Below are 27,575 nucleotides of genomic sequence, written 5' to 3'. Positions count from 1 at the left end.
ATTGTTCACAATAATATCTCTGAGTGAACAGAGATAATTTCCAATAAAGACACACACAGATACTTTGCCTTGGCTTTACCTTTTTCTTGGTGTTGTTTTTGTTGTTGTTGTTGGAAAAAGGGGGTTGTGGGGTGGTGGTGTATTTTCTTAACTCTCCGTTTCTCTCTTACTCGCTCGGTGCTCTGTTGTTAGTTATTAAGGCTCTGGAGAGCAAGAGCATAAAAACTTTGTTGTTTTCACTAATAGCTATGGTATTGGTAACGGTGGTGTGAATGGATGGATAGATGAATGAATGAGGCTAACGAAACGATGATGATAGTTGTGTGTTGGTGGTGGCGGCACAATACATGTTTGTATCCATGTCCCTCATGTACATGTACATTCATCGGATTGTATCTGCTGCTCACAGTATTATTGTTGTTTTCTGTCGTCTTGCTGTTGTTGTTGCTGCTATTGCTGGTTGTGTTGTACGTATGATGATGTCGATGTTGTTGTATATGTGTTGTGTGTCGTGTTTGTCGTGTAATTCCCATTTGTTGTACACCACCACTTTGTACATGCTCAAGTAACCCATGTTAGTCTACTTTTGACTGTTACGCAGATTGTTCGTTCGTGTCGTCCGTTTGTTTTCTACACGCCGAGACACCGAGAAGAAGTAGAGAAGCAAGTTATTAAGCAGCAGTAGAATTAAATACAAGAAAAAAAGAAATACTTAAAACACACTCACACCGCTAAGCGTGAACAAGCTAAAGAATCGAAAAAATTGTACGTAACGCCGCCGACGCCGCTGCACAAAAAAAAGAATTCAATCAATATCGTTCGTTTAGTTTCAAATTTTGGATAAGAAATCGCAGAAAACACCGGGAATATTACATTCCATGTAAATCTTGTGTAAAAAGAAACAAAATTATTAACCAAAGATTAACAATAAAATGAAAATAGTTGGCTGTAAGTGAAGAAAAACAAGTGTGGATTTACCGCCGGCATAAGCCAAACGAAAAAAGTGCATAACAAATATAAAAATAGTTTAAACAAAAATAAGTTTACAAAATGTTAAAAAGCCTGTTGTGTTTATAACATCAAATTGTTATTACATGTAATTAAAAAAAAAAAAACAACAACAGAAGGCATAATCTTTGCAAAAAGGATTAGTGCAATTTTGAAGAAAATAAAGTTGTGTATTGCATTTCAAAATTTTGTGTTACAAAATAAAACAAACATTTACAAATTAAATGACAGTGCACAGTAATGACAGTGGTGTGTGTTTAGTAATGGTGTGTATATTTTGATTTTTTTGCTATTCAATAATAACTGCAATAAGAACTGACTGTTAATTGATTTGAAGTTGTGGAAATTACATTATTGTAATTTTGGGAACAATTGTGAAAATAATCACCAAGAGAAACAAATTTTTGCAATGTGGATTTTATACCTAGTTAGCGGTTGGAAATTTTCGGATTAATTTCAATAGTGTTGTTATATTCATCTTCAAATCGAATTTTTGAAAAACGTCATGTGGGATTTTATTTCAAACCATGTATGCATATGAAATACTAAGAATCTAAGAACCAATGGACTAAATTTGGTGATCCGAGGCTAGAAGCTGTTTAAATGAACTTACAAATTTAAGGCTATGTTTCACGCAGTTATTGATTCAAATGGTAGCGGCCCTTGAATGTGTTTCTTAGCAGAAATTTGTTTATTGGGGAACTTTCCCAGTACAAATTTTTCCAGTAACTTTTATTAAGGGAGTACGGCTTTTTTACCCTGGTCTCTTGAGTTGTGGAGTACCATTCAGTTGCAATTTGTTCAAATCGAGAATACCTAAAAAGGCTTTATGAATATGTCGGCTATGCAAAACTGTCAGCGTAGCAACAAAGGCCATTTAATGGAGTATTCATTCACATTCGAATTCCGACAAGCTGTTGATACCAACATCTCTATAATTTGATCTCTTGAGAAGATTTTGGTCTTAATTTCAATCCCCAACAATGTTTGTGTTTCCCTACACACAAAATTTTAAAACTTTTCAAATTTAAAAAAAAAAATAGTAAAATTTTGAAAATAGTATATTTTTGATTCTGGTTTTGGAACAGACCAAAAATAGATTTTTGTTTAACATCTACTCAGTATAGTTTGAATTCCTTCAGATTTTGATATAGTCATTCCAATTAAGACCGACATTTTTGTTTACTGCTCCACGGCAGTTTTAAGACGAGTATTTCATTACCCGTATTAAAGACATGTGTATATTTTAGATATTGAGGTAGAAATTGGTCGACATTGAAATCTAATTAAAAAAATTCTTGACATTGATGCATGTTTTGGAACTGTCTGTAATTAAAATACATATTTCTTTAGCACATAATAACTATTTTATTCATAGAATAGTATGTAGCTAAACAGATATTTTGTTGTTGCAACCATATAATTTTTGTCAAACACATGTGGTTTAACAGCCCAACAAACCAAATGTCGGATGTCCGACAAGTCTGACCAATTTCGTAAGCAAAATCGTTCAGATTTCGTTCCGATTACTACACGATTTTTTGGAGGGGAAAAGTTCAGATTTTATACCCATTTCGGAGCGAATGTACTTTTACATAATTACTAGACACCGGAATTTCCTTATTTTCCAAAAACACAAATATACAAATTATGATATTCTTACATGATTTTGAACATATTTATGACCAAAAATATATATTTAATTTAATTTTTAAAAAATATGCAATCCGAATTCTTATAATTACAATACCCATTATGCTCTCAAAAAATGATACCAGTTAACATATTTGTTCTTTCTGTATAAAAGTCCAATTTGCCATATCACTTTTAATCGTAGAAAAGAGATATTGTAGAAACAATTTTATTCTAATAACATAATAGTATATTTCAAAAAAAAAACTGAAAATTATTTTCATTGTTTCAACCATGTATTATGTGTCAGGCACAATAATAATATTGTTGCATGAAAAATATATATTTTCACAATTTTTAATATATACTATTTTGTTCTTAGAATATGATTCCTCCTCCAAAATCATCTCTCTTCTCCATTTTTTAGAATCTCTTGCAACTTTCTCATGGCGGGAAGGTGATTAAAATAAAAATAATTTGCCACCACTTTAAACTCCTTGAAAATATCGTCATTATGTCTAGAATATTTGCAAATCTGAATTTTATTTCAATTGTTAACTAATTATAAATAATGCAACAATAACACCTGTCTATATTTAAAATATTCTTATCAAAATCTTGATAGAGAACTTAAAATATTAAAACACGAGCAAACATATTTCACAGGTGACATATAAATTTTCAAGAGAATTGTTAGTCATAATAATTGAAAACAGTTTTAAAAAAACAAAAAAAAAAGAACACAAATATTTTGAAAAAAGTCCCTTTCTCCCAAGACAGCATATGATAAAAACAACAACAAAATTGATTTCAATAGACAATCAATATCAATCTAATCAATATAAAAATTAAATAGAGTACAGTTGGCTTTAATGCGAATGAATATTTGCTATAATGGAAAAAACTCTTATGGAATAGTCTGTCTCTGTGATTTTAGGAACTTTTTGGAACATTTTACAAAGAATTTGAATTCGTGACTGCTATAAGTAATACTCTAGAGAAAATCTCTGTTAAGTTTGTTGTTTATCTTTGAAACGTTGTGAAAACAATATTTAGTATTGAATAGTTCCATAACAACAATTAAAACCAAACAAAAAAAACATTAAAAATTGCCAAAATGGCTTTGAATTGTTGTTGTTTTTTGTTTTTTAACAAAATGGTGGAACTGTGAATTTGTCAATAAATTATGTACATACAAACATGCTTATAATAAAACAAAGAAACATGGGTTAAATAACACTTGAATGGAAATAATAATAAAAAACGAGCTTCACTCACACACCCAATAAACAATCGAACATATCAAACAAAAGTTATGTGTATTGGTTGATGCGAATGAAATAGATTTTTTTTGCAATTCCTATTGATTTGATTTTTGTTAACGCCCCATATTTTTCTTGTGCCTCTATAAAAAAAAAATCAAAATAAATTCATTGGCTTGTGTGGCTGCATACTATGTCTCCTCTTCTTGTTGTTGTTGTTCTAATTTGATAAAGTTGAAATAATTAAACTTGTTACTTTTTGTCTACATACATAGCACACATGTTTGTGCAATCTTTTTGTGTTGTCTATTGCGTTAAAGGCATTGTTTTTAGCTCGTTGTTTTAAACATGGTTTAAATTGTAATCAAAAGACATAGAAATTACTTTGTTGTTTAGCTACTGTTTTGCTATTGTTATCTTCAACAACAGCAACAACAATAGGGTATACTATTTACCACAACATGGTAACATCCTCAATAACAAGTTTTTTGCAATTCATTTCAAATTCCTAGGCAAGATTCATTACACAGAGTAGTAGAATACAACTTTTTCATTGATTCTGTTCGCTTATCTTGATGTCTATGTATTTCAACAAGAGAACTTGAAAAAAAAAACAAAACAACAACAAAAAATTAAAGCAAACTATCAACAACATGATTGTCATGTTTGGCAGCTGCATAGATACATTTGCATTTAGGTTTTTAAATAGTTTTTTTTTAACAATTGTTTTGAGTTTTTCTCATTTAACTTTTAAGTGATCTCCTTTGACAAATGCCAAAATATAACATTAATTTAGTGCTCAGTCCCACCTCCATCTGTTTTGCCACCGAAAGCAAATTTTTATTGTTGCAAGTTGTTATTCTAATTTAATTAGATTCTAATTGTAATGTGCTAATAAATGTTGCCAAAATTCTCGGGAAAAGGCCAAAAATGCGTGTGTGTGTCTTTGGCCAGCAATTTAAAGGTGACTTTATTTTATGTGACAAACTTACATACCAAAATATCAGATAAATAAGGCAATCTACAGGAGAAGTGATAAATGTATTTTATTTATAAAAAGAAAACATACACACAATTGAAGCGAACAGTTATCGATCGATGGAAACGATGTGGGTTAAGCCTCCTTTACATAATCCTAGGCCTACATACAGCTAAAAATTATTTTATTTCTGTGAGAAATGAAAACGGACAACGACATCGCATTCAAAAGAAGTCTTTTGTGCAATTTAAAAGAACTTTATAAAACCTTTAAAGACCAATATCCTGATTACTGTATCGAAGTTCCAAGTTTTGCAGCTTTGAGACCTTAACATTGTGTACCTGCTGGATCTAGTGGTACACATCAGAGCAGTACGCGGGGGGAGGGGCCCCAGGGAGTGAATGACCCCTCTTAAGAAATTCAATTTCGAGAAAAAATGCGTTTTCAGTTGGCGATTGAAATTTGACTTGCCACCATAAAAAGATTACTATTACACAAAGACTAAAATATCTTCTTGGATCATATAACAGCTAGCTAGATATCACTGCTAACTTTATGTACAAGATCAAGCCTGATTTGAAGTGTTTTAGTGCTTCATAAACTCAAAGAACAAAAAAAAAACAGTTTTGTTGATTTATGCCAAAATCGTAGTAAAAAAAATAAAATAGAAGTTGTAGAAAAATATAAATTGCCAACTCAGAAAACGCATTTTTCGAGTTATGCCACTCTTTGGTTAATTTTGCCACTCCTGTTGTAATTTTATGGAAAGAGTTTTTTCAGCTGTAAAAAAAAACAAAATTCAAAATTTGAGTTTTAACTAAAACCGTAACTAGGAGGGTTGGCGTTTTTTATTTGGGATGACGACTTCTATTTTGTTTTCAAAATTTTCAGGCTTAATCCCATAGTCGTTGTTTTAATATTTTATTAATAAATTGAAATTGTTTTAATAACATACTAAAACAACGACTATGGGATTAAGCCTGACTATTTTGAAAAGCAAATCCGTAACTTTAACGTAGGCCCTGACTAAACCATAAAAAATCCTAAAAGGTCTGTTATCGTTCTGCGGTCCGCAGAACACCAAATGTATATGGGTGAATATTTTATTTTAAGAATTAAAATCGTTTCAATATTTTTAACCTTAAATGCGTCGGGACACAGAAACAAGTCTTTTCGCAATATTCATCCATATACCAAACACATGGTGAGTCACATAGAGTTCTATACTTAATTCTAACCCCCATGTTACGAGCTCTAACTTGAGTTCAAATGACGATCGTCACTAAATCAATTTTGTATTTTATATAGGTCAAAAATATATTGAATATATATATATATATTTAAGACGCAAATTTCGCAAATGTAATACTGCCACCATTTTAAATTTAATATTGCCACTGTCACTTAAAATCGAAAATATTCCAATATTTCATCAAAATGTTTGCAATACTTCCTTCATACAAAATCATTTTCAAATTCCCAAAAAATATGAGTCCAAATAATACCACTACCCACTACTTTGGTGGCAGCAGCAGACACGAAGTCTGTTAACTACAACTACTGTTTAATTATTGACTTAATTCATTGCATATCAATAAAATTGAATCTTTTTGTTTAAATGTTGATAAGGTCAAGCCTATTTCTTTTTCGGTGGGGAAACTATGTATGTATATCAAGTCAATTGCCTTTGGTTTCTTTCATCGTCAATACAAAATAAAAATCGAAAAACAATATAAATAACAACAAAAACATAGGTTGTTGATGGTGACACGAAATGTGTAACTGATTAATAATAAGGCGGCATTTTTCTTTTGTCTTTTATATATATTTTTTTCTGTAAACATTTGGTGGCTGCTTGTTGTACTCTGTGATTACATAGACGGACGAGCCTAAACGTCGTTGCCCAAAGTAGAAGAGTTGGTTTTTATCAACAATGATCTGAGTATAGATTAAATATAAACAAAACGCCGGTGGGTTTTGTGTTCGAATTGTTTGTGACAAAACCGGGGAATTCTATAACAAATGTTCAAGTCTTTTTGGGGTTTTACAGCTCAATATGATTGCCTGGAATGGGACAAGCAATGTAACGAAAGTTATAAAATTGTAACAACCAATATAAAGAAGAAGAAAAACGAAACTACCGAAAATCGTAATCAATAAAAGACCGCTATTGACTGATAAAGATCACATAAAAATGTAACTACTTAACGAAACGAGAAAATGTTTAGAGGGGGTAATAATCAAAAAGTCCAATAGCTCAATATTACCTTTTTTATTTACCCATGCTTAACTTACTTTTAGCGCTTTTGTTTGGTGGCCAATATAGCCAGGGAAATCTAGAAAATAAACAAGATTTTCTTCTTCGTCTTCTACTTCAGCTTGTGTTTGTTTTTGTCATTGTAAAATATCAATAGTTGTGTAATGTTAAATCATCGTCGATGTCAATCTCTTTACATTTGATTTGAGTATGTAGGAAGGGGACGGACGGACGAACGACATCCACATTTTGTTGGCTCCGCTTTAACGATTTCTAGTGTTGTTGTTGTCGTTTTCTGATTAGTGACACATGAACATGATGTGTCGGTTTACATGAAACAATTGTAAATATAAATAAACCACAATTGTTGTTATTGTTGCTGTTAACGATTAAAACGATTGATATTTCATTTTGGTATTTATTTAAAAAACAGCTTTGAGCTTTGTAATATTTTTCCGCTAAAACAAATAGCCCTTTCGGCCATGTGATAGCCATCAATATTTAGTGGCGAGATAAGCCTGGGGTAGTTAGTTAATTAAAAAATATATTAATTTTTATCTTTGGCATAGTACATTTATTTCATTATTATTGTTTTTGTTTTTTTCTTATTGCAGAATGCCGTTTCAACTCGACCAAGCGCATCGCCCACCTCAACACAAACACCTCTGCACCAACAACTGCAACAACACCAAGCATTACAAACCCAACCCACAAATCTAAGCACTTCAGCTTCATCAACAACAAGTCACAACGCCACAACAAATCATACATCATCGGCGTCTGCATTAACGCTTAACGCCACAGCAGTTGCCGCCGCCGCCGCTGCAGCAGCCGCTGCTGCCGTTGTTGCCGCCGTGCCGTCTTCAACCGCCTCGTTAACCACGCCCTCTGTTGCCAACGCAATGGCCGTTACCTCAACAGTACCGCCGGGCGCGCGTTCCATATCACCCGCCACACCATACAGTACACCATCGTCGGTGTTATCGTCAACGGGAGGACCCGGTTCGGCAGCCTCTGGTCCACCACCTCCACCGCCAACACAGCCCACATCAGTATTACCCGGTCCACTGGCACCGGGATCAACGGGCGCTCCACCACCACCACCATTACCGGGTGCACCAGGGTCGGCCGGTCCCGGCTCGGGTAATCGTTGCTGTGATACGGGTCGCACAATATATACCGATCCGGTTAGTGGCCAAACAATATGCTCCTGCCAATATGATATTTTAAGTTATCAGAGATTAGCTGCCGCTGGTGGTTTAGTTGCTGGTCCCGGCGGTGTACCCATGGGTGTATATCCCGAGGGTATGTCGGCGTATTTATCGGGAATGGGTGCTGAACAACCGCCATTTTATGCAAATCCGGTAAGTGTAAATTTTTTTGTATTGTTTTATTTGAAAAAAAAAATCATAAAACCAATTAAATATTAATATATTAAATTTTTATTATTTTAAAATATATGAAATTAACTACTGTTTAAATGTTTAAAAAATATTTATTAACTTTTTAAATAATTCCAATATATTTATAAAATATCTTTAGGTATTTTGGAAACATTTACTAAATAATTTCAAATTAATTAAGAAATATTTTTGCGACGTTACCAAAATACGATATAATAAAATAATTTGAAACACAAGAAAAACATTATTAAATTGTAATATATTTGATATAGAGAGAATATTTATGCTCTCAAAAATGAATCTTTCTCTGTGAGCTGTTTAGTTATAGCAAAAATAAATAAAAATATTTAATAAATATTTTGCATCTATTTTTTATAAATAAAAAATAAATAAATATAAACATAAAATAAATAAACATATTTAACAAATATTTTGCTAATATTTTTTATCTTATGATACATATTAATATATTTAAAATGTTTAAAAAATATAATTTTAATATAAATACTTTAAAAATAATTTATGTACTCAATATTATATATTTAAAAAATAATTTTCATAAAGAAGTACCATAAAATATTTAATATTTATGCAATACTTTAAAATATATTTATAAACATTTTAATATGAAAAATTTATTTTAAAATATTTTTAAAAGTATTTTTGAATTTTACAATAAATATTTATAATATAAAAGAAGATATATTAAATATTTAATTAATATATTTTAAAAGATTTTTTTTTAATATTTAAAACATATTTTAATTATTCTTTGTATTTTTAAAATTATTTTAAATACTTAAGAAAATATTTAAAGTTTATATAGTATTTTTTATAAATATTTTTGAACTAATATATACAAAAATATTTATAAATAATATTATATAAATTTTAAAAATTTTTAAATATTTAAACTAAATTTAAAAGTATAAAAATTTATTAAAACATTTTTAAAATATTAAGGACAACTTTTAATATATATTAATACATTACTTTTTGTATTTTTAAAATTATTTTAAATATTTAAAAGCTATATATAAAATTGATATAAAATTTTTGTAAATATTTCTGAACTAAAATATTCAAAAATATTTATAAATGATATTTTAAAATATTTAAAATAATTTTAAAAATATAAAAAATGATTAAAATGTTTTGGAAATATTAAGGACAACTTTTAAAATATATTAATTAATTATTTCGAATTTTTAAAATTATTTTAAATATTTAAAAAAATATTTAAAATTGATATAATATTTTTTATAAATATTTTTGAATATTTTAGGTCAAATATTTTGAAGTATTTAAAATATTTTTTAAAATACAAAAATGATTAAAATGTTTTTGAAATATTAAGAAACATTTTTAAAATGTTTACTTTTATTTTAAAAATATTTATTATAAATCTTTAAAAATATCTTAAAATAAATGATTAATATTAAATGTTTTATAAATATAGTTTTTAAGTATTGTATACATTTTAAATATTTTATTATACTTTTTATGAGAAATATTTTTTAAATATATAATACCGAGTACACACATTATTTTTAAAATATTTATATTAAAAACATATATTAAAGCATGTATCATAACAAATATAAGCAAAATATTTGTTATATACATATATTGAAATGAAATTGCTCACAGAGAAAGAATTATCTATTTACTAAATATTTTTAAAATGCTAAGTCAATATTTGAGAAATCACTAATGACCTGTTTCTCTAAGAAGATTCGAATTTAAATTCGTTTGAATTACTACCAAACTCCTGCTGCTGTAGGAAATGTTTGATTGAAAATAAAAACAATTCAAATATTATTCAAAAAACATAAGTTTGGTAGTATTTCGGACGAATTTGTGTTCGAATCGTCTTTGTGAAACAGTTAATAACTGAAACTAATGCCTGAGAAAGATTCACATGTTATCAGACCCCATAAAATTGCTTTGAGAGCAGATTCTATTCCATTAAGTAGTTTCAGTTTTGCCAAAAAATTGTGAAATAGTTTTTTGTTATGCTTTCAAAATACATAGTTTTTTTCCCTCTGCATGCGACACCTATTAAAAATGTTGTTGCCTTATAAAAATCAAAATATGCTTTATGCTTTCAATCAATATCTTGAGTGTCTGAGTTTTCTGCTTTTCTTAAAGTTGAAACTGGAAAACCTGTTTCAGTTTAAACCACTGTTGTTGTATGGCCAATAAAAACCTGGGCTTGATTTCTTTGGCACTAAATGTGAGTGTGTGTTTTCAACAAAGCTCACAATGAGACATTAAACACTAAATAGACAAATTTGCATAACAAATTATATGCACAAAAATCTATAAAAAAAGAAATAAAATTAAAATCAATAATTTCAATCAACAAAAAAACAAAACGGCAACAATACAACAAAAAATGTATATGGCGAAAAACAAAAATGTTTTACAATCGACGAATCCGAGTTTCACCCATTCAGAATTCGCGGAATGTTAGCATATTCTATATAGTATGATAAACATTCTTTAAAATGATGTTTTTTAGGAGGGATCCCATAATATCGACCATTAAAATTAATTTACGTGGAAGCTGTGTTGGCATCAATGTAGAAAAATAGGTAAAAATGGGTTGAAGCCAACAAGTTTTTTTATGCTCCATTCCGATTTCTGGCTTAACCTTACATTTTATAGACATATGCCCAAAGAAAGACTCAAAGAATACTTCATGGGCAATATGATACTGGTGTATCATTTTTCGATATATCCACTACATCCACCTAAAATTGATGCTGAAATTTTGAAGCCGGAATTTCGGGGTTTTTTGAATTTTTTTAATAATCCGGACGCGCAACAAGATAATATTCCAAACTCATAATAGGATTATAAAACTCGTGATTTTGCGTCGTTTATGGCTTATCTCATGAGTGTGCTCCTTACAGCATCCTAGTAATTGGAGTCTAAAATCCAATATTTGATGTGTGATTTTTTTTAAAAAACCTATTTTTAGCGTTTAAGATTTACAAGTGTCATTCAATTTCCTTTGTACCCCGCGTGAATTTAGTTTTTTTACGCGACGGATCTAATGAGCCCATCCGCGATCGAATCCATCCACTAAAACCTCGGATATAGATACCCTGAAAGTAGGAAAATCAGCAAAAATTTATTTTGACAAATCCGCGTACCAAACCTCGATTTTCTTTAAATTTTTTTACGTAAATGGAGTCCTTTATACGCGATTACAATATTTGCGAAAACGCGTGTCATAAATTACAGAGATTCGCGAGTAATATAGGATTTTTACCAAAAACAGAAAGTGGAGGCACATCCGCGGTTCTTGAAGAATCTGATTGAAATATGTGTAGATAAAAATATTTTTGATGGGCGCTACTGAAACCGGATGCGCATCAAAATCGTATGCAAATTGCGCGATTTTTACCCACTTTAATGTTTTTTGCATTGTGTGATGCAACTGGCGGCACACTTTGACCGCAGAGTGAAACATCGAAGTATGCATAAATATTGAAAGAGATTGATTCGCTGTATCCAAAAACGGATGCGCATCAACTGATTTTAACTTATTCGCGAATTATAGGCTTTTTAATTTACACATTTTTTGAATGATTGTAATTTCAATATTACTCTTAATTTCCAATCCTTATAAGTTATCACAGTAAGCAAATAAGCTTTTACGATGGTAAACCATATTTCTTGATGAAGTTTTAGTAGTACACATTAATTATTGTATGGGATTTTAGCGAAATAGTTGGAGAACTCCCAAATATTTTTTTTTCATTTTTCGAATCAAACCAAAAAATATATTTGCAACAATATTTTTCAACAATAAGTTTTTCTCTTTTGATGTTGCTATAATATGCAATTTATGTAACCAATCTCTATAAATTTGGTATCATATTTTTATACGCATTGTCTAGATTCCGCATATATTTTTTAATTTATTTTTAAGTGTTTGTACGGACTATAGGACAGGATAATTTGGATTTTCTTAAAAATTTTTGTACTATTTGTTGATTTTCCGCGAAAATAATAATAGATTTAATAACTATTTAAACATCTACGAATAGATATGGAATGCTGTTAACGATTTATGCATAAATTTTCTCATAACAACAAATAAGATATTTTTAAATATTTTTTCTTTATATGAGAATAAAAACCGCCATAACTTTTGCGCGCATCGTCCAATTTTGTGAACGCGAACAGATTTGAAACCAGAATTTTTTTCTTAACCTCTATGCCAAAAATTGTAGATGTGCTCGCAAAAAATTTTTTTAATTTTTTTCAAATGGAATTGCAAAGGATTTTTGTTTTTCGCCATATATTCCAAAAGGAAAGGAATACCACAAATTTGTTAAAGACAACTTTTTATACCCCCGTATACTTTGGTATTTGAACCATAAAAAGAGACGCCACATTATTTTTTTAATCGGCGTTTTCAATCATTCGAACAAAAACCTGGCAATCAATAAAAATTCTATGATTTATGAGTTTATCGTTTGTGGTTAATTTTTTCAGTATTGTGCTGAAATGTATTATGAAAAAAATTACATTTTTAAATTATTGTTACTTGTGTTAGGGATTGGTTTCAAAATTTGCTGTTCTTTTTTATTTCTATGTCAAAACAAATTGAGACATCTCCATAAAAAATATAACTAATTTAAGAGGAAAATTAAAGATTTTCAAGGAATTTAGAATGCCATGTGTACAATATTGGTATTTTCTTTTCAATATTTGTGTAAACCACTTAAATAAACAGCACGAGCCAAACATGACCACAATTGTTTTAAAAGGAAAAGAAAACGCTTAGGCAAATGTATACTAGGAAAACAGGTTAGAATTGGTTGTTCTTAAAAGAAATAATATATTTGAAATATTGTTCCTATAAAATATATTTATTTACTGAGAAATATGTTCTCAAAGAGTGTTAAAAATTGATTTTCAAAAGTTGATTTTCCAAATAAGGCATTTGAATTTTACATTTACGAAATCTATATATATAAAAATGGTGTAAAAAATGTATAGTAATTCATAAAATGAGAACGGCTAGGCCGATTTCTGTAAAATTTCTTGTCAGTTATTCGTATTTTCGAGGAGAAGGTCTTTACGGAAGAAAATTTTGGAAAATCTCTCTGGAAAAGTCGAAAATTAGAAAAATCGAAAATTGAGTTTTTGTATGAAAGTTTATTCCTTAATAGCGAGACGAAGTTCGCCGGGTCCGCTAGTAAAATATAAATATTTGGTCTGATCCAGTACTACAAGAATCTACTATTTTTTCGATATCATAAAGGAAAAAATGTTTTACATTTACGTAAAAAATAGTAGCTTTTTGAAGGTTCGGGAACAGGCATATTAACAAATTGATTAAAAATTAATATATACAAAACAATTAAATAAAAACTAAAGCCGACGGCGAAATTTTCGAAAATAGTCAAATCTTTTTCAAGCAAAAAAAAAAAACTAAATTCGGCTACCTTCCATTGCCTTGTGCAACCAACAACCCCTGGGTAAAATTATTGTAAAAAAACCAAACACATTTGTTTGTTCTTTTCCAGATACGTCTCCTTGGAATTTTTTATTAAAGCCCTAACTTGGTTTTATGGAAATATTAGCTCGACAGTTTTAAGCAATTTCTTGTTTATTTCTCGCACTCCCTTTTTCAATATTGACAAATCACTGTATTGTGTATTTGTTTCCAAATGTAACACCAACTCCGGGGAAAACTTATTTTCCCGAACAAGAAATAAGGGAGCGTCATTTAGTGGAGTTCGTACAATGGTGGTTACATACAAGCTGTAATGGTTTTTTGCGCTCCAACCATAACAGCGTCATAAAAAATTTGGACAATATGTCGTAAAAAAGGGAGGAGTTTGTGTTAAGGGTATGTTTTTATTAGGTCTGTTTTGTTATGGTTGATTCCAGGAAAAGCTCCCTTAAGGCTAAAAGAAAACACACGTACATACATATGAACATGGTGTTTATTAAATGCATACTTATACACATACATTGTAAAGTATATTCATGTATGTATGTAAGAGCTAACTTTTAATACTCACCCCTATTTTGAAACCTCTATGATAATGTTTGTTCTGCATGCGGTATAGATTGCTTGACAACTCAAGTGTTTTTCTTTTTTTTTTTTTTTTTTTTTTGGAAAAAAGGAAAAAAAGTTTATTTGTCTTTAAAGTTCATAGAAAGTTATGGCCAGCTAGATTGGCTTTACTTTATTGATTTGTTTCTCCGCATCGCCATCAAGTGTTTTAATACAACTTTTTCATGGTTTGAGGGTTTAGAGCCTCTTAAAGTGTTGATGGAATTATGGCAACGGCCAATATTCTCTATGTCTATATTATCACACAATACAGGGCGCCACATTCTAGTGCGCTGTTAAGTGGTATTTCCATACGTTTCATTTTTGTTGCTTCTCTTTAAAAAAAAAAACTCACAGAGAAAGTGTTAAAAAATAACACAATTTCCACAAACAAGAAAAATGAAGCAAAGCAATGATCCTGTTAAACATATGCCACGGGGTCTCTGGGTATAGTCAAGTACCCAGATGATCTTCAAGAATGTTTAACCATAAAACACAAGCGCACACACAAATAGTTAGACATCCAGCCAGCCACTTCATAGAATTCCGGGCCCTTATTGTAGATTTATTTTTGATGGCAACACATGTGCTGGCTGTTGGCTGCTGCCTTTGCTGCACATGCTGTCACCGCTTGTTGTGTTGACAAATTTATTAATAAGGCTTTAATATGGCAATGCAGCAACAACAACAAACAAGTGTGGCTAGGGAAATATTTAAGTGAAATCTTCATCAAAAACAATTCAAAACTCATTTCAATCAAAACAGATAGACAGCCAAATAGATCTCTGCGAGACATATGGGGGTATAAGATAATCTATTTTATTTCCCCATTTTTATTTTCAAAAAGAACATTTCTTGAATTTTTTCCCAACTCCCTAAATCCATTTGTGTACATCACCTATGGCGGCGGCATTGTGACATTATAATGTCAAAGAAATTACTTCTTTAAGTCTCTTTGACATTTTGATAATGATGTATGCCGCCGCCACTGTAAATGAATGAAGTGTGTCTTCATTTGACTGACTCTTCGAATGGCAATGAATTATTGTAACATTTCCATTTGGTGGAAACCATTGATTGCTCCACAATGCATGCATTTGAAGAATTTAAAGTTTAAATTGTGTGTTGCTTTCCTCTTCCCCGTTTTTTTGCGGCCCTCCACCACCACCTCTACCACGAATTGGTAGGCAAATGAAATTTCACAGTTTTTTAATTTTAAATGACTAATTATATGGTGGCATAAAAAGGCGCAGAATGATTTATAATCATCATTGTTGGCACAATGTCTATGAGGGTGGTGGGCTTAAGGCTGCTGAAGCCCCCCAAAACCTAAACCGAACGTTTGTGCCTGCCTCATGATATACATACACATATTTATTATCCAAATTAATTAGTTATGAAGTGCCAGTGTCAACAGAGCAGATACTTATCGGGTCATGCATGGTGTTTAAGTAGTCCAGAAAGGGAGGAGGAAATTTAAAGAAGCATAAAATTAAGTAATAAATATTAAAATGGCTTGGAAGTTTTTTCAAAGGGATTGACTTAGCGATGGTGGATGCATTTGGAAAAATAGAAAATTCGAGGGGAAAGAGGATTTGAGCATCTTGGGTAATTGTTTACTACTTGATTTGTTCAGTATTTTTTTCTGCTCTATTTTACCTTAAACAGAATTTGTTGTGTAAAAATAAAATCAATAGTTTTTATTTTCATAATAAATCCGGTTGGATACAACAAAAATAACGTAAAACAAAGACCATCCAATCGTAATAACAAAAACAATAAGAAATTTTGAGAAACTAGATTCAATTCCAAATCGCTATATCTAAGTTGAGCAACAATTTTCATGAATTAGTTTTCGCTATATACACACAGAGAAGAGATATTGTAGCAGCAATCATATTCTGAGAGCAAAATAGTGTACTTTAAAAATCTGAAAATATATATTGTTGGTGCAACAATATATTTTGTGCCATTATGTTTTCTGATACAAAATATATGGTTGAAAAACAATATGTATTTTTAATTTTTTAAAATACATTATTTTGCTCTTAGAATATGATTTCTCTTACTCCTATCTCTTCTCTGCGTGTAAACGTCTCACTTTTCACATTGCTCAAATCTGTGTCATTTTGCAATTGTTTCTCTTAGTTTTCATCTGGTCTTTAGCTAAAATGTTGCCGAATTACTTTACAAATTCCTGGTTCAAATACTTGTTTCCATTGGGTACTTCTCTTATTTTCGGTTCTTCTTGGTCCACGAAACCAAAATAACCAAGCCACGAAAACAAAATTCCCATTGGTCTTCGAGATATAGTCGCCATTCGAACTTCTCCCCTTTCCCATTCCTTTTTTAATCATTTATTTCAATATTATGGGAATTGAGTACCTATATCACAGAACATTATTGCCTTAATACTTTGTTGATAATGGTCATAAATATTGAGAAACCAAATAAGAGAATCGTGTGTGTATGAACATCTAAACCACTTTATCATTGGCACAAAACAGCTTCCGCTACAAAACATTATTTTCTTTTATGAAATTCAATCGGTAGCAAATATCTATTCATGATTTTTCCCGCGTTTTAAATGCCTTGGATGTTAGGTGTGCCTAGTTGCCCGGCTGCCTGCCTTCCTGAAGAGCAGAGAAAACACCAGGAGAATTTATCACACCTTTTTCAATATAAATTTTCTGAAACAAAAAAACAAGAAACAACAAGCCAACAGCAAAAGCATTTCAAAAGCTTGTACGTGCAACCTAAACTAAATGTCTGATATTAAATCTCAACAACATTCGGAAAACAACACCATACAAACAACAACAATAAGAAGAACAACATCAGTGTTTAACACAATATTTACTGCTAAACAGAAGTCATATCTTTTTTTTGTGTGCGTTTGGCGTTGTTCATTCTTTGATTGGAGATACATGGCCTGGTGGTGGCAAAAGAAATTGCGTACACGCAAACAAAATGAGAAAAAATGAAAGAAAAGTACAAGAAACGCAAAACATGATTTCTTGATATCGCCAACAAAAAATCTGTAATCAGCAACAGAAAAAACACAAATAAAACATCTCTACAATCATAATAGGGAGAAAAAATAATTTGGTAAGCTACTACTTGAGAGAAGGTGATAATGGCATATGAAATAAAAACAACAGCAACAAAAAAGAAATTAAAAATTCATTCAAAGAGGAAAGGTAAAGAAGTACATTATTGAATGAATGACTGACTGGGTTGGTTGGCTTAAGCAATTTAAAAACGTTTAAATTTCTATAACCAAACACTTGGCCAAATATTGCAACAGCAATCACACTGTGGTACTGCTGCACTCAGGCACACACACACATTTACATATCCCCTATCCGTCTGTCTGGCTGGACATCAAGCTGTGAAGCACTTTACACACTCTACATTTGACCAGCCCAGCAGACACATTCGATTTCAAAATTCCAACAACAACAAATACTGCAATATTACCCGTATGCACTCTGTTGTGTCTACAAAACGGCAGGGGAACTGTCGCTGGAAAACTGGAAAATGACAAGAAAATGTTTGTTTAATTTGTGTAACAATTGTCTAATGTTTTGCCATAAGAAAATTTAGAAGATATCTGTCCATAAAAATAAGTTATTGCTTGTTTGTAAACCACCATTGTAAAATTTTCAGAAAATTACAAAAACAACAAAATACTGCGTTAATGTGCACCAGACGTCATTGTCTGGCTTTGAGACTTGTCTAAACGAGTATGCAAGTGTCTCCGTCTGGGTCATCAAACATAATTTGATCATAAATAATAATAATAATTGTGCAGCATGTTGAAGGTCCTTCTCTGCCACTTCCAATATTTTTTACAACATGTTGCAATTTTATTAAAATGCATAACGGCAATTTAATCGTCTTGTTTTTCTATCGAAAAAAAAACTAATTACAAATATTCAATGAATAACCAGATATGGTTTGGCCAATATCACGGGAATTACATGAACTTGTTGGAAAAATATTCAGATTTTTATCATCTTCCTGTTCGTAATGATAGGATGAGAGGAGAAGAAAATCATGGCAATCTTAAACATAGATTAAAAAGAAGATAAAATTCAGGTTTGAAAAAAGTTTTTCATAAGTGAATGAAATTGAAAGAAAATAAAGGAATGGGTAATAAAAAAAATTAAAAAAAAAAAAATAATGCAATAAATGTTACACAAATGGGGAAGGGAGAGAACAAATTATACATATTTTCATTCATAAATTATATTTTTTCACAAAAAATAAACTGGGGAAGAGAGAGAATAATATCTATTTTAATTGTAATTTTTGTTTTAATTGAATGAATGTAAAACAATAGTTAATAATTAAATATTAATTAAGAAATAAATGTTCCTCAAATGGGAAAGAGAGAGAGAATAAATTATTATTAAGTTTGTCGTTTAGAGTTGAGCTTAATGACCTTTGATTTCTGCAAGTGAAAAAGGAAAACCGACGATTCGAACCCACACAACCACCAATTTATGAGTGTTTTTTTTCGAGGACGTGGGTTCAAATCCCAGCCGAGCTCAGCCGGTTTTTTATTTTTGAAATTTTGCCTGTCAGGCCGAAAAACACTTTGCATTTGCAAGAAGGAAGTAGAAGTGAAACTAGTCACATAAATTGGTGATACTGTGGGTTCGAATCGTCGGCTTTCCTTTTTCACTTCCAAAAAACAACGGTCATTAAGCTCAACTCTAAACGGGAAAATTTATAAAAATTAAAATGATCTATTGAGCCAAAAATACACTTATAATTTCCCTTGTCATATACTCCACATTTAATTCATACAAAGATTGCAAAAATCTATTAAAAATAATAAAACCTCAAGATATTCATAACCTACGACTTTGTTGCATCTATTTTTACGCATTTTTATTAAGAATTCTTGACAATTCTTTTGTTATTAAATTCTTTCACCCCACATAACTAATGGGGGGATGAGGTCGATACTAAACTCTGATTGTTAAAAAAAAATTATACAAAAAATTCATGATAATAACAAATAAATAAAACTCACAAAAGTTCAAACTACAAGCATCAGACAATATGGAAAAAACGTGAATACAGTGAGTACTGGAACAGCAGCACCCGGCAGTCCATTATCACATTGTAATATGTAGTAAAAATTAGTCGTATTAATCTTTTGTGTTTCGTAAGTATTTCAAGTTTTGCGTGAATTTCTTTGAATTGAAATGGAATCTAGTAGTGGCCATCATTCTTATCACTCGTCTTATTAGTAAAATAATAAGTCAATACGCAAAATATTTTTGTAATTACGCTTCTTTTTTTAAATGCGAGCTCATCATCTTCATAATCATGAACAATACATTTAATTATCAATGTTTTTTTTTAATTTTCTTATTAAGACGCCGTTGTCGTCGGCAAGTCATAAAATATAAAAATATTGTATTGTGTACAATGTTGTTCTTTGATTTAATTATTTGTTTAACATGATTTTTTAATAATTTAAGTTCAAGGTGATAACATGAAAGAAATTCCCAAAAAAAAGAACACAAACATGAAAAAAATAAAGACATGCAATAAAAAACACAACAATGTATGAAATAAATAATTTTAATATAGAGTTCATTTCAAAGTGCAAATGGGCAAAGAGGAAATCATAATTTTAAATAGTAATAAACATTTGTTATATATGGTATTTTTATTTTTAAATTTCATTATTTTATTTATTTATTTTATTAATTTTTTGCTTTCTTTTTTATTTTCAGGGTGGTTTGGATTTAAAAGAAAATTTAGTTGCTGGTGGTGCACCATGGCCTTATCCCTCGGTATATCATCCATATGATGCAGCTTTTGGTTATCCATTCAATAGGTAAGTAAAAAAATGACATGTAGATACATACAAGTTAGGCATGATAAAAATTATGTACATATAAATAGGCGAGAGGAATTTTATTCAGATGCAAAACCTTTATCTTTAGTAAGAATTCCACCTAATGTCACTATGGTATCATTAAAGATTATGTTTCCTGCCTTGTGTACTATTGTTGCTGGGCAAATATAGGGTGTTTGGGGATACACAAGTTGCCTTTCAATTTTCGACTTATTGAAAATGTATACAAAGTCCTAGCAACTAGAGTTGTGTAGTTCCGCAACTAACTAGTTCCAAGTAACTATTCCGCAAAGGGAACTATTGGAACTATATCCAGCTCTTCCGTTCATATGGTTCCTTGTCGTGAATAAAGTTACTTGCTATCGTAAAGTTCATCTCCTTCCTATAATTCCACACTCACTTCGTTCTTTCTCATTCTTTCGTTCATTATTCAGATGTTACCACGTTGTTGAATAATGCATGTCAATTCAAAAACAACGATGATAGAGGAAGATTTTGTTGAATTATTTCGAACCCTGAGCTATTTCAAACGAAGGAAATGAAAAAAATATGAAAGAGAGGAAGATTCCTTGAACTACATCGGTCTAGGAACTATATTAGGGAACTAGTTCCTTTTAGGAAAAGGAATCAGAACTATCGGACCGCTCCGAAAACTAGATTTTCTAACTTTACTAGCAATGTCTAAGATTGGCACCCAAAAGTTGACAACAATTGGTCGGTTTCTTTTTTTATTTTTTTACTTGCAAAAATGCTGAAAATTCTGACACGTAAAGGAACAGAGCTAATAGCAGATTTGAACAATAATTGGATCCAATAGACATGAGTGGCAGGAAAAAATTGCAAATTGTTAAGAAATAAAAGAAAGGTTTTTGGCAGAGTTAACATAAAATTTCAGACCAAAACATGGGTTATATTTAATATAATCGGCTGTCATTTGATTTTTGAGATGAACCTTTCTGCAGCAAATGTCCATCGTTTGGTTGATCCATGATGAATGAATCTTGTTTTGTCATATTTTTTCTTATTGTCTTTGTTTTTTATATTTCTTCCTCTTCTTCTTTTTTTCACCTCATCAAATAATGACAAATAACTTTATTAGAATTTATGACCAAATTTTTGCTTGTCTTTATTTTGGTTTCGTCCATTGTTTTGGGGGTTGAAATTGAAGTGCACTGATTTACCTATTATCCAAATACATAACTTTGCTTTTAATGGCAAAGAAAAAAGAACGACAACAAGCTTTTTGTTAATGAACATGTGTAATCCTGAAATGATAAATTATTGAATGAGACTCTTGTCGAAAAATTTCACCCTCACAACTAAAACATAACACTCTGCCAAACACAAAAATACTATGTGATAAATAATTCAAAAAGATATTAAGGGGAAGACATGAGTAACCAAAATTTCAATATTGAAGACATTAACACCGACAAAATCAATGTATAAACATAGGCATATAATTTTTATTATAAGGGAAGGTACTAGGAAGACTTCTCTCATGCCAGTGAGTGCATCCAAATTTATGGAACCTACATTTTTATCGCCGTGTCCTATGAATGTGCCTTAACACAAAACTTGTAGAGAAGATTTGTATATATTTCAAATATTTGGAATTATCTATATCTATAAAATTCTTTGGACATGAGTGACTGATCATCGAAAAGCCCAGAAGAAGCGGCAGAAGCTTGGATCATGTCATTTTTCATAAGAGCCATGCCTCTTTTTGGCGAAGGCAGAAAATATTTCTATATTGGTAAAATATTTGACATAATCTGTATCTATAAAAATTTTTGGACATGAGTGACTCACACACTGACACAGAAAATTTTTCATACGAATCTTTCTTTCTACATGAGTCTGAATGTTTGGCGGGGAAATTATAGAATATTTCTATACTTTTAAAATAGTTGATTTACTGGGTGACTGATCAGAAAAACGGCCATTAATTTTTTTAAAGTCGAGCATTTGTTTGTGCAGTGTTCGAGAAGATTTCTATATATTTTTCAAATACTTGACATTATCTATATCAATAAAATTCTTAGGACATGAGTGACTCCTCTGAAAAAAACAGCTGATATTATTTAGTTGCTTTATTAAACTTTAAAAGATATTACCTTATTTAGTGGAATATTTCGTAACAATTTTGAAATGCACTCAGCCAAAATATAATTTTTAAATCAGTTTCAACACGAATTACTACCTACCTTGATTACTATTTTCTTTACTGAAAACCATCTCCTCCTCACATTAAAGTCTATGTTTTTGCCTAAGTCATTCATTTATACTTTCCCTTTTTTGTTTCGTTTTTGTTTTATTAAATTAAAAATTAACTAACGTTTGTTGTTGATTTTCTAAATCGTCTCGTCTTTTATGACTTGACCTAACTTGCACAATGTTCTTGTATTATAAATGTTTAAAACAAGAGGCGCCTATTGCAATTCAAATGACCAAAGTAATAAAAAATGTAAACAAAAATGCATATAAATTTATTTATTTTTTTTGTTTGGTATTCAAACTAATTTCATATTCTAAACTCATATTAGATAGTTCATGTTGTTCGACACACAATTGAAAATCAATAAGTTTTTTTTTGGTAAGGAATAATTATTAATGAATAACGGCGAAAAAGAGTGTGAGAAAATTAAAAGGCAAAACAGTAGCTCATAATTAAAAACAACAAACAACATAAAAGTGTATAACGGAAGTCCAAGGCCAAATAATTGAAAGATTATTGGTGATGGATGGAATGAATGTGGCATTTTAAAAATGTCTCCCCAAAAAATAATGATATCTTCTAACTACTCACTTTCTAGCACTTTCCCATTCAACTTTGTGGAGAAGAGAGATTAAAAAAAAATTTTATTACTAAAACAAAATATATTTTTATGTTCATATTTTGTCAACGATGGTTAAACTCTTTCGAGCATTTTAACTCAGATTTAGTTAGTATTTCAAAATATTTCTATAGGTGGCGCAGAGAAGGAATATTGTTGCAGCAAACATATGTTTTACTTTTCTACAAGAGTTGTTGTACCATACTTAGGAAGAAATGTAAATAAAAACGCTTTTGAATTTCCACCTTATGAAGGCAATTAAACAATTTTAAACACGTATATTGCAACAAAGCAAACATATATTAAAGGTATTGGCAAGGTATTTTGGCTGTGTAAAATATATATGTATTTTAGTTAAGGCAACAATATGTAGTTCAAAACATTTACAATACCCTCTGTTGCTATCAATATATTTTTACTCTGGTCATAAAACGTTCTGGGGAGCTCATAGTATTACATTTTTTTTAAGAAAGGAATTCTTTTCTGGCCTCTGGAGAGATACATATTTATAGGAAATATTTTTTCGTTTTGATATTTAGGTTAAAATATCGAATCTTTTTTTGTATTTTGTTTTAATTGTTTAATTAAATTCTTAATTGATTGAATGTTGTTGACAACAAAAATACACATTAACACTCTTCTAAGACACTTAGATTGTCCATTCATTCATCCTGTCTGGCTGGTGCTATTGTTTTGCAGTTTGTCGAGTCAGATTGTGAGAAAGACAGAGGGGGGCAAATATGCATTATCAACGACAGTTATTTCCTTTAGTTGGCAATTGCATTAAAAACACTAATAATTTGTTGAGGCTACACGATATTAACAAGCAACCAAGAAGCCCAGGCAATGTTGAGAAAATGTAAATAAAAACGCTTATTAATTTCCACCTTATGAAGGCAATTAAACAATTTAAAACATCCCGTCACGTAGATTGCAACAAAAAAATACAAACAGACAAATATACAGACGGTCATACCTGTATGCAGGTAAACGGTAAATTTTTTACACCAAAGAAATTCAAATGACAGACAAGGAGAAATGAAAAAAATAAAAAATAATAAACACAAGTAAGAGTTGAGTCATAATCAAAATTTAATCAAAAAATGCAGGTGTTTATTAATTTCCACTGTCTTGGTATAAAACACTTTTGAGGTCTTTAACTTACATAAAAGTTAAACAGGAACATGCCAAGTCAAGGAAAGCTAACCCTCTTCATATACTTCCTTTGATGATTATACATATTTTTAAAGCCATTATTTGCATATGTCCATTTATGTTTTCGACGAAAAATGACCATGATATTGTTTTTGTTTTTGGCTACTACTTAACCATGTTATTTGGGTTGTTACTGTTTTTCATGCTCGTCTTGCCGTTGTGCAACAATAGCCAATTGTGGATATGTTGTGGAGTGTTCAATTGCTGATACATTTTTGCAACATAAAACCCCCCGTCTTCCACCCACTACAAATGACCACCACATAGCTAGAGGCCTGCTCGAAATAACCAAAAGCCACATAATTGCTCTATAAAAATGACCACCAAACATACAAGCATGTGTTAACCCAGCAAAACAACAAGAACAACAACTCCAGCAATATGCTGAAAACAATAACATAAATTAAATCTTTATGGGAATTGAATGACGATGAAAAGCAGCAAATAAACGAAAAAATAAAATAATGTTGCCATAACATGTTTTAATGGGAGGCAATTAAAATTGCAACAACCTATAATTGTGTTAAAACAACAAATATTACAACACACGTGGCGTCAATGACCAACAAAATTGAATAAAACATTGAAATTATTGCAAAATTATTTCAAGTCAAAAAATCATTCTTAATATTAGTTGAATTATGGCAAAAATCAATTTAACGGTATTAAAAATCAAAACAATTATTTTTTTATATTTTTCTCATTTTTTTTAACAATCTCTTCTCCCCTTTCTTATATTTCCAGTTATGGCATGGATTTAAATGGTGCCCGTCGCAAAAATGCCACACGTGAAACAACCTCAACCCTCAAAGCCTGGTTAAATGAACACAAAAAGAATCCCTATCCAACAAAGGGTGAAAAAATAATGTTGGCTATTATCACAAAAATGACATTAACGCAGGTGTCGACATGGTTCGCCAATGCACGCAGAAGACTGAAGAAAGAAAATAAAATGACATGGGAGCCACGCAATAGAGTCGATGATGATGATTGTAATTTAGATGACGATGATCACAAGAGTACAGATGATAATGATGTATTAGGTAAGTTTTGAAGTTCAAAATATTTAATATTTAATTATGTATGAAAATATTATTTAACTCAAAAAAATTTTACATAAAATTTGAGAATTTTCTTTAAAAATCGAATGTTTCAATATTTAAAAAAAATCAACATGCCAGAATTTACTATTTTTTTTTTTACAAATTTAAAAAGCAACAAATTGTAAAAATTGTATTGCAGATTATGGACCAGAGCAATATTTTATGTTGAAATCATGTCCAATTTGATTTATATAATTGATATTTATTTTAAATTCGATTTATTTAAATTTTTGTTAATTCTTATGTTCACTTCAAAATCATACTATTCGAATTTACAGTATTTCTATTTGTAATTCGAAAGTTCTTTTTTTGTTTGCAATTCGAATTCGTTTGAAACATTTCACTTAATTTTATTTGAAATCTGATTTTACAAATTTTTTATTTGTAACTCAATTGTTTATTTGTAATTAAAATTGTAGTTATTTCAAATTAGAATTTTTTAAGTATGATTCAATTTTTTCATTTACAGTTTTTTCTATTTGAGATACAAATTAAAATATTTCTATTTTTATTTTTTTCAATAATCTTCAAAATTCCTAAAATGGCATTTGAAAATTCGTTCATCCCTTTAAAATTTTAATTTGAATATTCAAAATTCCCAATATTTTCCCTCACATAACCTCTTACAACAAAAATCTAATTTCCCCCCTTATTGTTCTTCCATCTCATTTTAGATGCCAAAGACTCCGGTTTGGGTTCAAACGAAGACAAAGATCACCGCATGCCCGGTGAGGGTAACAACAGTGAATGGTCCGGTTCAAGGCCCGGTTCACCCAATGGCTCGCCTGATTTATACGATCGTCCCGGCATGATGCCGGGCGGTGGTCATCCGCTGTTCCATCCCGCCGCCTTACATCATTTCCGGCCACCAGCTGGTTCACCCCCCGATATTGCTGCCTATCATCATCACCAGCAGCTAATACAACAACACCAACAGGCCCAACAAAACTCGTTACATGCCGCCGGAGCGGCAGCAGCCAGCACAACAGCTAGTCTTGCGGCCAAGCCACGCATTTGGTCTTTGGCTGATATGGCCTCAAAGGATGCCAGTAATAAGGAGGGCGGCAACAAGGACAGTCCACCCGGCAGTGATTTACCACCCACACATCCCGCATTTTATGGTCATCCTGGTCAACATGCTAGTCCGGGTAAGATTTTGTCACCACTGGCGGCGAGAATACCAAATTATTCGCCTTATGTAAGGCCTGATTTATATCGGGGATTCTATGGACCGGCGGCAGCTGCCGCAGCCCATTTGGGTGCCCCCTCCCAAGAATTTCTAGAACACCAAAGAACATTCGGCGCCAGTTTGGCTGCCCATAATGGTTTGAGCATGAATCCGTTGTTGTGGAAGGCTGCCGTAACGGGGGCCGGAGGTCCTCATTTTAATCCTCTAAGTCTCACCACTGGCCATCCCCACAATCCTGCCCATCAAGTGCCACCATCAGGAGCCTCACCTTCAGGGTCCAGCACCACATCCTCCATGGGTTGTGATGTAGTACAGACACCACCTTCCAGTCAGCCTAGTTCCCACCACAATATTGGACCCATTTCCCATAATTCCAATTCCTCAAGTTCTTCCTCGAATTCGGATAAATTGTCGCCAGGCAAACCATGACAATCACGATCAGAATCGCCAACACCCACTTCAACTACAGCGAATTCCTCCTCCATGATAAATTTGGTCAATGGATCAATGATGAATAATGGTAAACCAAATAATATTGTACCCACAACAACAACATCACCGCTTTCGGCATTTCGTTCATTGATAGCGTTTCGTGAGCAGCACTTGCAACAACAAACACCCAAACTTACATTGAGGCCCTAAATTAAAAAGAAATAAAAAATTAAAAAAAAAAATTGAAAATTTTTGGACAATAATTAAACATGTGATGTGAAACAACAAAAAA

The 27,575-nt window shown here is 31.1% G+C and overlaps 1 protein-coding gene across 3 annotated transcripts; it reads left to right on the top strand.

Annotated features, from left to right (window-relative positions):
• Positions 1–317: 317 nt before the first annotated feature.
• Positions 318–27,575, top strand: mirr (iroquois-class homeodomain protein mirror). Of its 3 annotated transcripts, none has more exons than XM_073980790.1 (5): positions 318–1,274; positions 7,753–8,502; positions 20,383–20,486; positions 25,304–25,602; positions 26,337–27,575. In XM_073980790.1, the coding sequence occupies exons 1-5, from the start codon at positions 1,233–1,235 to the stop codon at positions 27,278–27,280; spliced, it is 2,139 nt and encodes a 712-aa protein (XP_073836891.1). In that variant the 5' UTR covers positions 318–1,232; the 3' UTR covers positions 27,281–27,575. The 3 variants fall into 3 exon arrangements, with proteins under 3 accessions (XP_073836891.1, XP_073836892.1, XP_073836890.1); XM_073980791.1 differs by having other exon boundaries at positions 578–948; XM_073980789.1 differs by lacking the exon at positions 318–1,274 and adding an exon at positions 4,704–4,866.

Source organism: Musca autumnalis, unplaced genomic scaffold (assembly GCF_047663935.1).
Source record: "Musca autumnalis isolate F117 unplaced genomic scaffold, ASM4766393v1 scaffold_4, whole genome shotgun sequence".
Taxonomy (NCBI): domain Eukaryota; kingdom Metazoa; phylum Arthropoda; class Insecta; order Diptera; family Muscidae; genus Musca; species Musca autumnalis.
Note: the sequence above shows the minus strand (reverse complement) of the source record. Positions and strands in the feature narration are given on the sequence as shown.

Excerpts from the sequence above, each read along its gene's own strand:
- mirr (XM_073980789.1), top strand. The coding sequence starts at position 4,801 with ATGTTGCCAAAATTCTCGGGAAAAGGCCAAAAATGCGTGTGTGTGTCT. Across the intron at positions 4,867-7,752 it reads CTTTGGCCAGCAATTTAAAG|AATGCCGTTTCAACTCGACC; the intron begins GTGACTTTATTT and ends TTCTTATTGCAG. Across the intron at positions 25,603-26,336 it reads AGATGATAATGATGTATTAG|ATGCCAAAGACTCCGGTTTG; the intron begins GTAAGTTTTGAA and ends ATCTCATTTTAG.